At 41.2% G+C, this 12,500-nt stretch overlaps 1 protein-coding gene across 1 annotated transcript in view; it reads left to right on the forward strand.

Annotated features, from left to right (window-relative positions):
- Positions 1-4,356: 4,356 nt before the first annotated feature.
- The window catches only part of baiap2b (BAR/IMD domain containing adaptor protein 2b), a gene marked incomplete at its 5' end in the record, with an annotated part of 107,952 nt that continues 99,808 nt past the window's right edge, over positions 4,357-12,500 (forward strand). Inside the window, one exon of the mRNA XM_080049085.1 lies at positions 4,357-4,434. Coding sequence (XP_079905211.1) covers positions 4,357-4,434 — 78 coding nt within the window. The remainder of the gene's footprint in view (positions 4,435-12,500) is intronic.

Raw genomic sequence — 12,500 nt, forward strand, 5'->3', positions numbered from 1 at the left:
TCTAAATTCTAAACAATGCACCTGATGACATTCCAACCAACATGGATTCCTCCCATAAGACTTACCCTCTCAATGTACAAAATGTAATATTAATATTTGTAATTCCCCGCTCAGGAGGATAATTCAGATTATTGGCAGAGGTGATTTTACACCAATGAGGACATATTTATGAATGAGGATATTGATTTTAGTTAATAAATTACTTAAAATGTTACACAGTGCCCCTTTAAGCAAAAGTGTATTGACGTTCAAATAGTCGACCCTGAAAATGTTTGAGTCTTAACGTTTAGTTACATTGATCAACTTCACACTGATGTAGAATTGTGTGGGAGTGGGCAATGCACACACACACACACACACACACACACACACACACACACACACACACACACACACACACACACACACACACACACACACACACACACACACAGACACACAAACACACACACACACACAGTCACACACACAGACACACACACACACACACAGACACACACACACAGAACTCTGATGAATCATAGAACGTGGTGAGTAGGAAGAAGAAGCGGAGGAGGTCACATAATGCTAAATGGATGCTTCAGGTGTGTGTGTGTGTGTGTGTGTGTGTGTGTTCTGCCTACCTGAAAACACCTCCGCCGTGCAATGAATGTCAAGGCTATCTATCTATCTATCTATCTATCTATCTATCTATCTATCTATCTATCTATCTATCTATCTATCTATCTATCTATCTATCTATCTATCTATCTATCTATCTATCTATCTATCTATCTATCTATCTATCTATCTATCTATCTATCTATCTATCTATCTATCTATCTATCCATCTTAAAATAACACTTTTAAACCTGTGTCAATATTGCTTTGTACAGAAATTTGCCCAAATCTGTTTATTGCAAAGACCTAACAATACACACACACACACACACACACACACACACACACACACACACACACACACACACACACACACACACACACACACACACACACTACAGCTCTGTTTATGACTTGGAACTAACCAATAATGATTTCCAATAGTTATCTTAATTCATTCCGTTGTAATTAAACTTCCAGACAGTCAATTAAAAAAACAAAGGATGCCTTCACTCAATTACTGAGACTATAACACACACACACACACACACACACACACACACACACACACACACACACTCACACACACACACACACACACACACACACACTCACACACACTCACACACTGAGACACACACTCACACACACACACACACACACACAATGGAGAATTGAGAGGAGTCCAATCAATGTCTTGGGCCAGCCGTGTTTCGCTCTGGTGAAGATCAAACATTGATTTAAAAACCAACCGCTGTGTGTGTGTGTGTGTGTGTGTGTGTGTGTGTGTGTTTCTGTGTGTGTGTGTGTGTGTGTGTGTGTGTGTGTGTGTGTGTGTGTGTGTGTTCAGGATCCACTTTAATCAGATGAGACAATCAAAACCAAGAGATCAATTTGTTTTGATAGTGAGACACGGTTCCATCCCCTAAAATACCTCATCTGCAGTATTAATAGGTCTTATTCTAGGGCTTAATTACAGGCTAATATAAATAGATAGACAGACACACACACACACACACACACACACACACACACACACACACACACACACACACACACACACACACACACAGTCTTATGTTCAAATACACTCAAAATGCACCCGTTTATAAGGTCTATAAGAAATACATGTCTTGGGGGGCGCCCTTAGCTCAGTTGGTAGGGCGTCCCCCTCCCGGGCCGGGCCCAGCAGCGGACCCGGGTTCTATTCCAGCCCACGGTCGTTCTCTGCATGTCACTCCCCTCTCTGCCCCATTTCAACTCTGTCTCTACACTGTCAATAAAGCATAAAAATGCCAAAAAAATATCTAAAAAAAAAAATAAATACATGTCTGTCTGTCTTCTTTTATATATCTTTTAAATCCTTGTGAGATTTTCTGCTTAGTTTCCTTCAAATCGTGATGCGTAGGATTTCCCAGGCCCACACACACACACACACACACACACACACGCACACACACACACTCACACACACACACACACACACACACACACACACACACACACACACACACACACACACACACACACACACACACACACACACACACACACACACACATCTCTAGATCTAGTGAATGGTACTTGTAGGAGGCTTGTGTGTGTGGGCTTCGCATGACACAGCGTTGGAGGTTGGAGGAGGCGCGCGGTGCCTTGAAAAGCTGTGATGCCTTCAAGGACACATCGTAAAGTACAGAGATGTTCAGGCTCACAAGTTACAGCTCCGGAAAAAAATGAAGAGACCAGTCTGGATTTTTTCTTAAATCTTCATCTCTACATTACTTAATGAAAATGCTCTTTAATGACAATATTTTTTATTAGATTTTGGTAGAAATATTGTCAGTAGTTTATATTATAAAACCAAAATGTTCATTCTACTCAAACATATGCCTATAAATAGTAAAACGAGAGACACTGAACATTTGGAGTGGTCTCTTCATTTTTTCCGGAGCTGTATATGGTGGTTTTTGCTTTGGGTCAGTCAGGTTTTATTACCCTGCTGTAACACAATACTATTACTTTTTCATATGAATGAATGTTGGTTACATTCAAGCCATCACCAAACGAGTTGACACAAAGTAGTTGATTAAGCCTATTATCAGCTCCACAAAACTCTCTCTGTATTTCTCAGTATGGCAGTGTTTACAAACTGGTGTCCCCCCCCCCCCCCCCTGACACTGGTGCAGGAGCTCAGAAAAATCCCCAAGAAGAGCCCAAGAAATGTTTCAGTTGTTGATTCTACTGCTAAGAGAAAAAAAACCTGGACGTACAGCAGAAGGTATAAAATCCATGTGCCATCACTGAAGGCTTTACCTCATGTAGTTGGCGATGCACCGACAGACAGTGTTGTTGTTATTACTCAGAATTCCTCATGGGGGGCGACAGACGTTACACACTATAGCTTTAACAGAAAATATGATGAAAATATTGAATAGGCTTCTACAAGATATAAAATACATACAGTACATATGGCCTTCACTTGAAAATAGGCCTAGATCACATTATTTTACAGGGTCTGGTAAGGGGAGACTGTGGCTCAGGTGGTAGAGCGGGTCGGCCAATGATTGAAGGGTTGGCGGTTCGATCCCCACCTTGCCACCTGTCATGGTTGTTGTGTCCTTGGGCAAGACACTTCACCCACCTTGCCTTGTGTGAATGTCGATAGTTAGCCTGCTGCTATCGGTGTATGAATGTGTGTGTGTGAATGGTAACGTGGGAAAGGAAAACAGGTCTCCCTTGAAAAAGAGTCTCCGGTCTCAATGGGATTTATCTGTATGAATAAAGGTTAGAAAAAATCAAAAAATCCTTAGAGGTCTACAGTTTAGCAGAGTATCAAGAGCAACAGGTTTAATTCGATTGTTTTTTTAATTTCATTTTATGTATGTTCTTATTTGTTTATTTTATTTATTTACTCATTGTATTGCTTGCTGTTTGTTTTATGTTTACACTTTGAATATGTGATTATGATTTAAAGGTGCACTGTGTAATATGACATCATCAAGAAAGTTCTACAAAGTTCTAGAATGCAGCGCTCCCTGGGTAACCCCAACCCTTTAGAATAATAACAGAAGCTACAGTGGCCTTCAAGGACAAGAACAATTCTACATTTCTAAACAATGCACCTGATGACATTCCAACCATGACACTTTCAAGATGGCGGCACTAGGCCTTGGTCCAAAATATGCAGAAATATGGACATATATGAGACCCTTTCTAAGGGAAAAAATTATAATTCAAAACATTTTTTTCAGCTATTATGCACTAAATTAAATGTACTTATGGATATTATAATTACTTTCTACAAAATCTGCTAGGAAATAAAACCCAAAATTCTACACACTGCAGGTTTAAAAGTGTAACAAAAATTAAAAAAGAAAAGTTTAAAAAAAGAGGGAAAAAAAGAGGCACAGGTGAAGTTTCAGATCATAATTCTCTATTTTCCTATTGTTCCTGAAGGCAGCGTATCCCCTCACTCACACACACACACACACACACACACACACACACACACACACACACACGCGCAGCACTGACTGCGGAGGACTTCCCTATATAAGCAGGAATCCCGCGGTCTCACGAGCTCGTTTCTCTCAGTCACTGCTGGCGAGAGACACACGCTAAAAACCTCGGAACAACACACACACTCAACCACACTCTCTCTCACACACACAGCGACACACACACTTTATTGGGCTATATTTGAAGGCTATTTCAGCCTTACACACACACTACCAATATTGAGGAAATCTACAGTCTATGGTTCTGCTGACCGACGCGCCTACAAGGATGTCTCGAACCGACGAGGTGCATCGTATAACTGAGAATGTCTACAAGGTAAGACCCTAAAAAAGAACCATAGACAAGAGGGGCTGCTTGGTAGTTTGTTTCCCCGAAAATAGCGCACTATATTCGGCCAAGGAGACTGAGAGACACCTGCTTTGCCCTGGAGGATGGATGGACAATGTTTATCTTATTTGTGTTATTTAACCTGTCCTTTATTTAAACAAGAAAGTCATTGCGGACAAGTTCTTAAACAATGGCGGCATGATAATCTTAGCATTTTAGCCACTTAAAAAGGATTAAATAGCCTACTTTAGACGTAAAATACAATGTAATGGGTAGGACCATAGATAGACAGAGAGGCTGCTTGGTGGTTTGTTTCCCCGAAAATAGAGCTCTATCTCCGGCTGTGGAGACTGAGAGACACAGGCTGCCCTGGAGGAAATCGATGGACACTGTTTATTGATTTTGTTTTATTTAACCTTTATGTATCGGCTACTTGCAAGTCATTGAGTTGGCTACAAGTTTTTATTGTCAATGGTGGCGTGATAAGCGACACAATTATAGCCACTTAAAATAGGCTAGATAAAATACAAATACAATTGAATGTGTAGGACCATAGTCAGACAGAGCAGGGGCTGTTTGGTGGTTTGTGTCCCCGCAAACAGAGCGCTGTCTCCGGCTGTGGAGAGACACCTGCTGCCATTGGAGACGGATTGTGAAGTGACGCTGGTAGACAGACAGACAGATATGAAGCCTCTCTTTGACTCAGTTCAGCTCTACTGTCTTATGTGGATTTTTGTTTTGCTTTAGTATTAACGCAAGGCAGGGCAAGTTTATTAAGGATTATGACATGATGATATGGCACAATTCAGATACAACAAGGCTATTCAAAGTGCTTTACAGAGGCATGAACATATATTTAAAAAACAAGATATGGATACGGCAGCCTTTCCTCGACCATATAGCAGCGCTGAAGCGACGTTCATGAAACCTTCTTGACTTTTTATTTTTTTTGCTTAACATTTACCTTTTAATTTAAACAATGTCCTTTGAAACCTGTTATAGCTGGGGGTATGTGATTTCTGATTGGTCAAAATTAACATGAGCTTTACACTTTGACCAATCAGAGCGAGGCTCCGATTCTCTGTCCTTATTGGCTTGTTGGGACTGTCCATTCACTTTGGCACGACGTTATTGGTGTAGAGCGTGTCAGGGAGGGACCATAGGGGAGGGACCAAAGAGAACAAGTGGAGCGGTTGAGCTATTTGGATTCGAATCTCTATCCCAACTGCTATTTTCTCCCCAAATCCTCCACCCCAGCTTTAAGTAGAGTACGCCATGTTAGTTGTTTATTTTGTTTTGTCTTTTGTTTGTGTGTTCACTTTTTCAGTTGTGTGTTTGTTTGTGTTCCCTAAAAGAAAAACCCCAAAATAAATACTTAAAAAACAACAAAACAAGATATGACAGATAGAGATAATGAGATGAAAACAGGCTGAACAATTGTAAAAAATAAATACATAATGAAATTGGATTTAAAATAATATACAAACAAGCACATTTCAGCTTTTCAGAATTTCAGAATCAGGTTACAAGGGGAATTAAAAAGTCTTGAGCTGTAGTTTCAAACAGCTGAGAGTTGCAGCGGACCTCAAGTTTTTCGAGCTGTAGTTTCAAACAGCTGAGAGTTGCAGCGGACCTCAAGTTTTTCTGGGAGTTTGTTCCAGAAATGTGAAGCGTAAAAACTTTTTTTAACCTTCATTTATACAGGTAAATCCCATTGAGACCGAAGACTCTTTTGCAAGGGAGACCTGTTTCCCTTTCCCACGTTACCATTCACACACACATTCATACACCGATAGCAGCAGGCTAACTATCGACATTCACACGAGGCGAGGTGGGTGAAGTGTCTTGCCCAAGGACACAACAACTATGACACAGGTGGCAGGGCGGGGATCGAACCTCCAACCCTTTGATCATCGGCCGACCCGCTCTACCACCTGAGCCACAGTCGCCCTAAAAAAACTGAAAGCTGCTTCTCCATCTTTAAGTATAGCCTAAGCCTAAGTCTATATATTATGAACAATTACAAAATTCTCAACGAAACCTTTCAAAAGTTATCATAGTCTAAAGCGTTGTTTTCAGTTTGACGAACCATCTATAAATACTAAGTAGAGATCACAACCAGATGGCGAGTGTTATGAATTATTGTTAATGAGCATAAAAAGTGAAAGCTGCTTCTCAATCTTTATATATCCAGGCTAAGTCTATATTGTATAACTACAGCTGTGTGTATTGACTCATGGTACCTATTAATTGTATTATATTCACTGTATCTCTATCACTGCATTTATTGTATTTAGTATCTTTGATTGTATTTTAAAGCCTGACCCATGGGACAAAGACTGCAAATTAGCTGAAGCTAGACGTCTTATATGCATCACATTTTCCCATTTTTTTGTGGCAATGTTGTATGTATTGTCCCTGTCAAATAAACATTAAAATAAATATGTTGTATAATTAAAAAAAACATATCTTAACCAACGCTAAATCAATATTTATAGTTTGACAGGCCATCGATAATTTTTAATTTAAATTTTTTATAAATCAGTTTATTGGAGGATCAAGGCTGTTACGTTTAACAGTAGGCCTACTCCATTTGCATTTTATCTTAACCAAATAAAACCTTATAAAACCCAACAAAAGATCGCAAAAAGAACATTGCTAAGTAATACCCCCCCCCCCCACCACCAACAAACTTGTCCCACCCCCCATATTTTGACAACATTATGGGAAAACAGCTTTTTTAATTTTATTTGTTACACAGTTCAAACCATCAATAAGTCAAAGTGGGGATTACAACCAGATGGGACTAGTAATGTATTAACTGGGTGTTTGTGCGATGGACTAATTGATCCGTTTAGCGATAGTGAATCCAGCCTTTCCTTAACCTATATGATCTCAATGCTTTACTCGAGTTAATCCCTCTCTCTCTCTCTCTCCCTCTCCTCTCTCTCCTCTCTCTTTCTCTCCCTCCATCTCCCTCCCTCTCTCTTTCTCTTTCTCTCCCTCCATCTCCCTCTCTCTCTCTCTCTCCCTCTCTCTCTTTCTCTCCCTCCCTCTCTCTCTTTCTCTCTCTCTCTCTCTCTCTCTCTCTCTCTCTCTCTCTCCCTCTCTCTCTCTCTCTCTCTCTCTAGCCTAGGCTCTGTAAACGGGTATGATATTAGCTATGGTGGGTCCGTTGATATAATGGTTGAAACTAGTTGCTCCACACATTGCATAATAAGCTGTTAACACTAGTTGGTCAAATCTTGATATGAAATTCATACATATATGTGCACACACCAGATCCAACATGATTAATTTGGGCGATTTCAATGTTGGTTTTAATACGGTATATTGTCTCTAGCTATGTTTTGTGGATGGATGGATGGATAGATGGAGGGTGGATGGGTGGATGGGTGGAAAGATGGATGGGTGGATAGATGGAGGGTGGATGGGTGGAAAGATGGATGGATAGATAGATAGATAGATGGATGGAGAGATAGATAGATAGATGGATGGAGAGATAAATAGATGGATGGATATATAGATAGATAGATGGATGGATGGATGGATGGATGGATAGATAGATAGATAGATAGATAGATAGATTTCATAAATCATGATCAAGCTGGTTGTGTGAGTGAACAATTGACACTGTAGCCTTTTCCATGCAACCCAGATTTTCCAAACAAATTCTGAAGACCGATTTGAGATTGTGTGTGTGTGTGTGTGTGTGTGGTGTGTGTAGGTGTAGGTGTGTGTGTTTGGAATATGGATGGAAAGTGAAGAGAGGCTGTCGGTGTTGAAATGTCATCAAGCAGAAAAAACATCTGTGGGGTTTCTTCCTGTGATCAGCAGGGGCACACACACACACACACACACACACACACACACACACACACACACACACACACACACACATCAGGGGCATCATTATGTTTGACCCGACGCTGTGGCAATCAGTGGTCCAGGCCCACGGTGTGTGTGTGTCCTTGTCTGTGCGTGTGAGTGCATACAAGCGTTTGTGTGTGTGTGTCTGTGTGCGTCTGTGTGTGTGTGTACTTTTTTTCTTTCGACCATATCCACCTGTGTGTGTGTGTGTGTGTGTGTGTGTGTGTGAGAGAGAGAGAGAGAGAGAGAGAGAGAGAGAGAGAGAGAGAGAGAGAGAGAGAGAGAGAGAGAGAGAGAGAGAGAGAGAGAGAGAGAGAGAGAGAGAGAGAGAGAGAGAGAGAGAGAGAGAGAGAGAGAGAGAGAGAGAGAGAGAGAGAGAGAGAGAGAGAGAGAGAGAGAGAGAGAGAGAGAGAGAGAGAGAGAGAGAGAGAGAGAGAGAGAGAGAGAGAGAGAGAGAGAGAGAGAGAGAGATATACTAACATCTCTTTATTAATTCATTACTGACATGAATATGAATGGGCCCAGAGGTGCCAGCTTCCATTACCTAACAGTCACCATCTGTTTGTTCCAAATGCAAAGAGAAGGCACAAGGCACAAGATGTCAGCCATTAAATCACGCAGCTTTTAAGTAACACGCAGGAGCAATTAAAGGTGAAGTAAGCGGTTTATTTATGTTAATATAAGTGTTAAATCGCTCTTTATTCATACAGTAATCACTTACATAATGTGCGCGTTTCATAAAGCCGATCTCTCAGTCAGCTGCTCTGCATGTAATCGGCAAATAAACTTATTGGAGGATCCCGAAATTTATATCCAATCACAAGAGAGAACGCTACAAACCGACACTCGTCTCACTCATATATAGTATATACACGCCATGGTGCACGCCAGAGCGACAGATGGGTGAATGTGTATGCGCCTACAATAGCGGAGCAGGTGAAAATCCTTCCCAATGTCTGTTTTGATGGTTTTTATCATGTTTTATCACACTTATGGATCTGAGATGATGCTAGATAACTTGCTGCTTGAAGACCGCAGTGCATTAATGTGGTGACATGGGGACGAGGGAGGGGACTGCTAACTGCAGTAACTGACAGGAAGTTAGCTAAAAGAACCATTCCGCTTACAGCACCTTTTAAACAATAGAATATCACAATACATTGTCGGGCATAGAGGTCGTTTATGTCCTACAAGGATGCTAAGATCATATTTAATGTTATAGGCGCTACGAGGAACTTTTAAATATTTCTGAAACAGTCTCATTTTTCCTCTGATGATCATAAATTACATGTAACAGCAAACGAGACCATCAGTGCAAAGAATGCTGTTTTTATATAGTTTTTCTTAAAGGGACACTGTGTAACATTTTAAGTAATGTATTAGCTCAAATCAATATCCTAATTCATAAATATGTCCTCATTGGTGTAAAATCACCTCTGCCAATACTCTGAATTATCCTCCTGAGCAGAGAATTACAAATATTAATATTACATTTTGTACATTGAGCAGGCAGGCCTTATGGAGGAATCCATGTTTTTGGAATGTCATCAGGTGCATTGTTTAAAATTTAGAATTGTTCTTGTCCTTGAAGGCCACTGTAGCTTCTGTTATTATTCAAAAGGGTTGGGGTTACCCAGGGAGCGTTGCATTCTAGAACTTTCTAGAACTTTCTTGATGATGTCACATTACACACTGCACCTTTTAATGCCTTTGTCATGGGTACACGCTCACCCAGGAACAACAGCTGGTGTGATAAAAACACTACCGCTTAAGAAAGGGTCGGATGGGGCGCCCTTAGCTCAGTTGGTAGGGCGTCCCCCCCCCATGGGCCTCGGCCAGCAGCGGACCCGGGTTCGATTCCAGCCCGCGGTCGTTCTCTGCATGTCATTCCCCCTCTCTGCCCCATTTCACCTCTGTCTCTACACTATCAATAAAGCATAAAAATGCCCAAAAAAATATCTTTAAAAAAAAAAATTATAATAAAAAAATGAAGAGATATATATTATGTTATATATAGGCTACTGTACATGGTCCTTATGTAATGTGTTGTTGTGTGATTCCTCTGTTTGTTAGTTGGACTGTTCTGTTGGCCATCAGAGCAGAATGAGAGAAACACAACAGTAGAGAGACCAAGGCCTCAACCCCTCTGCTGCAGTGTACTGTTTGGGTGACTCACTGGCACATACAAGAGAGTGTGGGCAGTGTAAGTGTTTCACGATGACTGTGTGTGTGTGTGTGTGTGTGAGAGAGAGACAGTGTGTGTGTGTGTGTGTGTTTGTGTGTGTGTGTGTGTGTGTGTGAGAGAGAGAGACAGTGTGTGTGTGTGTGTGTGACAGTGTGTGTGTGTTTGTAAGTGTGTACTTGGACAACTATTTAACATGTGTGTGTATTTTTGCCATTTTGTCAAAGTCTATATGCTGTGTGTGTGTGTGTGTGTGTGTGTGTGTGTGGACTGAAGCTTGAGGTAATACGTCTCTCAGGGATTTTGTTAGTTGAAGTTTTAGATTCTGTGTTGATTTCCCTTTGAGAACGCTGCATGTGTGTGCGTGCGCGTGCGTGTGTGCGTGTGCGTGTGCGTGTGCGTGTGTGTGTGTGCGTGTGTGTGTGTGTGTGTGTGTGTGTGTGTGTGTGTGTGTGTGTGTGTGTGTGTGTGTGTGTGTGTGTGTGTGTGTGTGTGTGTGTGTGTGTGTGTGTGTGTGTGTGTGTGTGTGTGTGTGTGTGTGTGTGTGTGTGTGTGTGTGTGTGTGTGTGTGTGTGTGTGTGTGTGTGTGTGTGTGTGTGTGTGTGTGTGTGTGTGGACTGTTGATTCCCTGTTGAGAACATTCTGTAGGTGTGTGTATTTACCTCAGGTTGTTTTTCTTGCTGGTGAACTAGCACCATCTGTATGTTTTTCACAGGTGTGTGTGTGTGTGTGTGTGTGTGTGTGTGTGTGTGTCTGCATGTCTGCATGTGTGTGTGTGTGTGTGTGTGTGTGTGTGTGTGTGTGCGCCCATGTGGAGCCAAAACAGTTTGTTCTAGAGATTGTGTACAGTGAGTGTAGGAAGTTGTTGTTGTGAGTAATGCAACAGAACACTTCAACTTACATTGTGTGTGTGTGTGTGTGTGTGTGTGTGTGTGTGTGTGTGTGTGTGTGTGTACAGAACACTTTATCCACACAGTCAAGTACAATCAGTCCAGGATTCATGTCTTACCCCAGCTAGACTTCATCTATTTTACCACACTTAGTTTTATTTATTTATTGACAGTTGTTGGAGCCATTTAGAGTGTTTTGTGTATATTTAAGTGAATACATTTTATTATTACTATCTCTGCCTCAAAACTAAGAGGGCGAACAAAGGGTTTGCCGTTTCAACAGTATTTATTTTATTTTTATTTTTTTCACATTTATTCAACCCACTACCTCACTACTCATCCCCATGGGACACGGTATTGTTAACGGCCCGTATCCCAAACCCAGATATCCCAAACCCAGATATCATAATTGGATTGGGACTGAACAATAGTGGATTGATAGCGTATACTTCTTCCTGCTCCTTTTCAGGCATATCTCAGAAATACAGATAATTTTTTAATTTTTTTTTTTTTTGTGAAAACATAATTTGTTTATTGTATTTCCATGCTTTTCATTTTGTTTTGTATGTTTGATATGTCTGAAATAAATTGAATCAAATAGCCTGGCACCGCCCGCCTACCTACTGTGTACGATGGTCTGGTAGGATCAGGCTAAATGAAGTACGATGGTCTGGTAGGACCAGGCTAAATGAAGTACGATGGTCTGGTAGGACCAGGCTAAATGAAGTACGATGGTCTGGTAGGACCAGGCTAAATGAAGTACGATGGTCTGGTAGGACCAGGCTAAATGAAGTACGATGGTCTGGTAGGATCAGGCTAAATGAAGTACGATGGTCTGGTAGGACCAGGCTAAATGAAGTACGATGGTCTGGTAGGACCAGGCTAAATGAAGTACGATGGTCTGGTAGGACCAGGCTAAATGAAGTACGATGGTCTGGTAGGACCAGGCTAGTGGACATGATGCACTGGTTTCAATGATCTCCTGATGTACATTATCTGCAAGATTTTTCAACTTTCTTGGTCAGAAAAATGTTGTTTCAAGCAGATCTGAGTTTGTTCCCCGTTAACGTTCTCTTGCCTACAGCTAAGTATTAGTCTAATGAGAGCCAAGA

This window comes from Ammodytes marinus (assembly GCF_949987685.1).
Source record: "Ammodytes marinus genome assembly, chromosome: 20".
Taxonomy (NCBI): domain Eukaryota; kingdom Metazoa; phylum Chordata; class Actinopteri; order Uranoscopiformes; family Ammodytidae; genus Ammodytes; species Ammodytes marinus.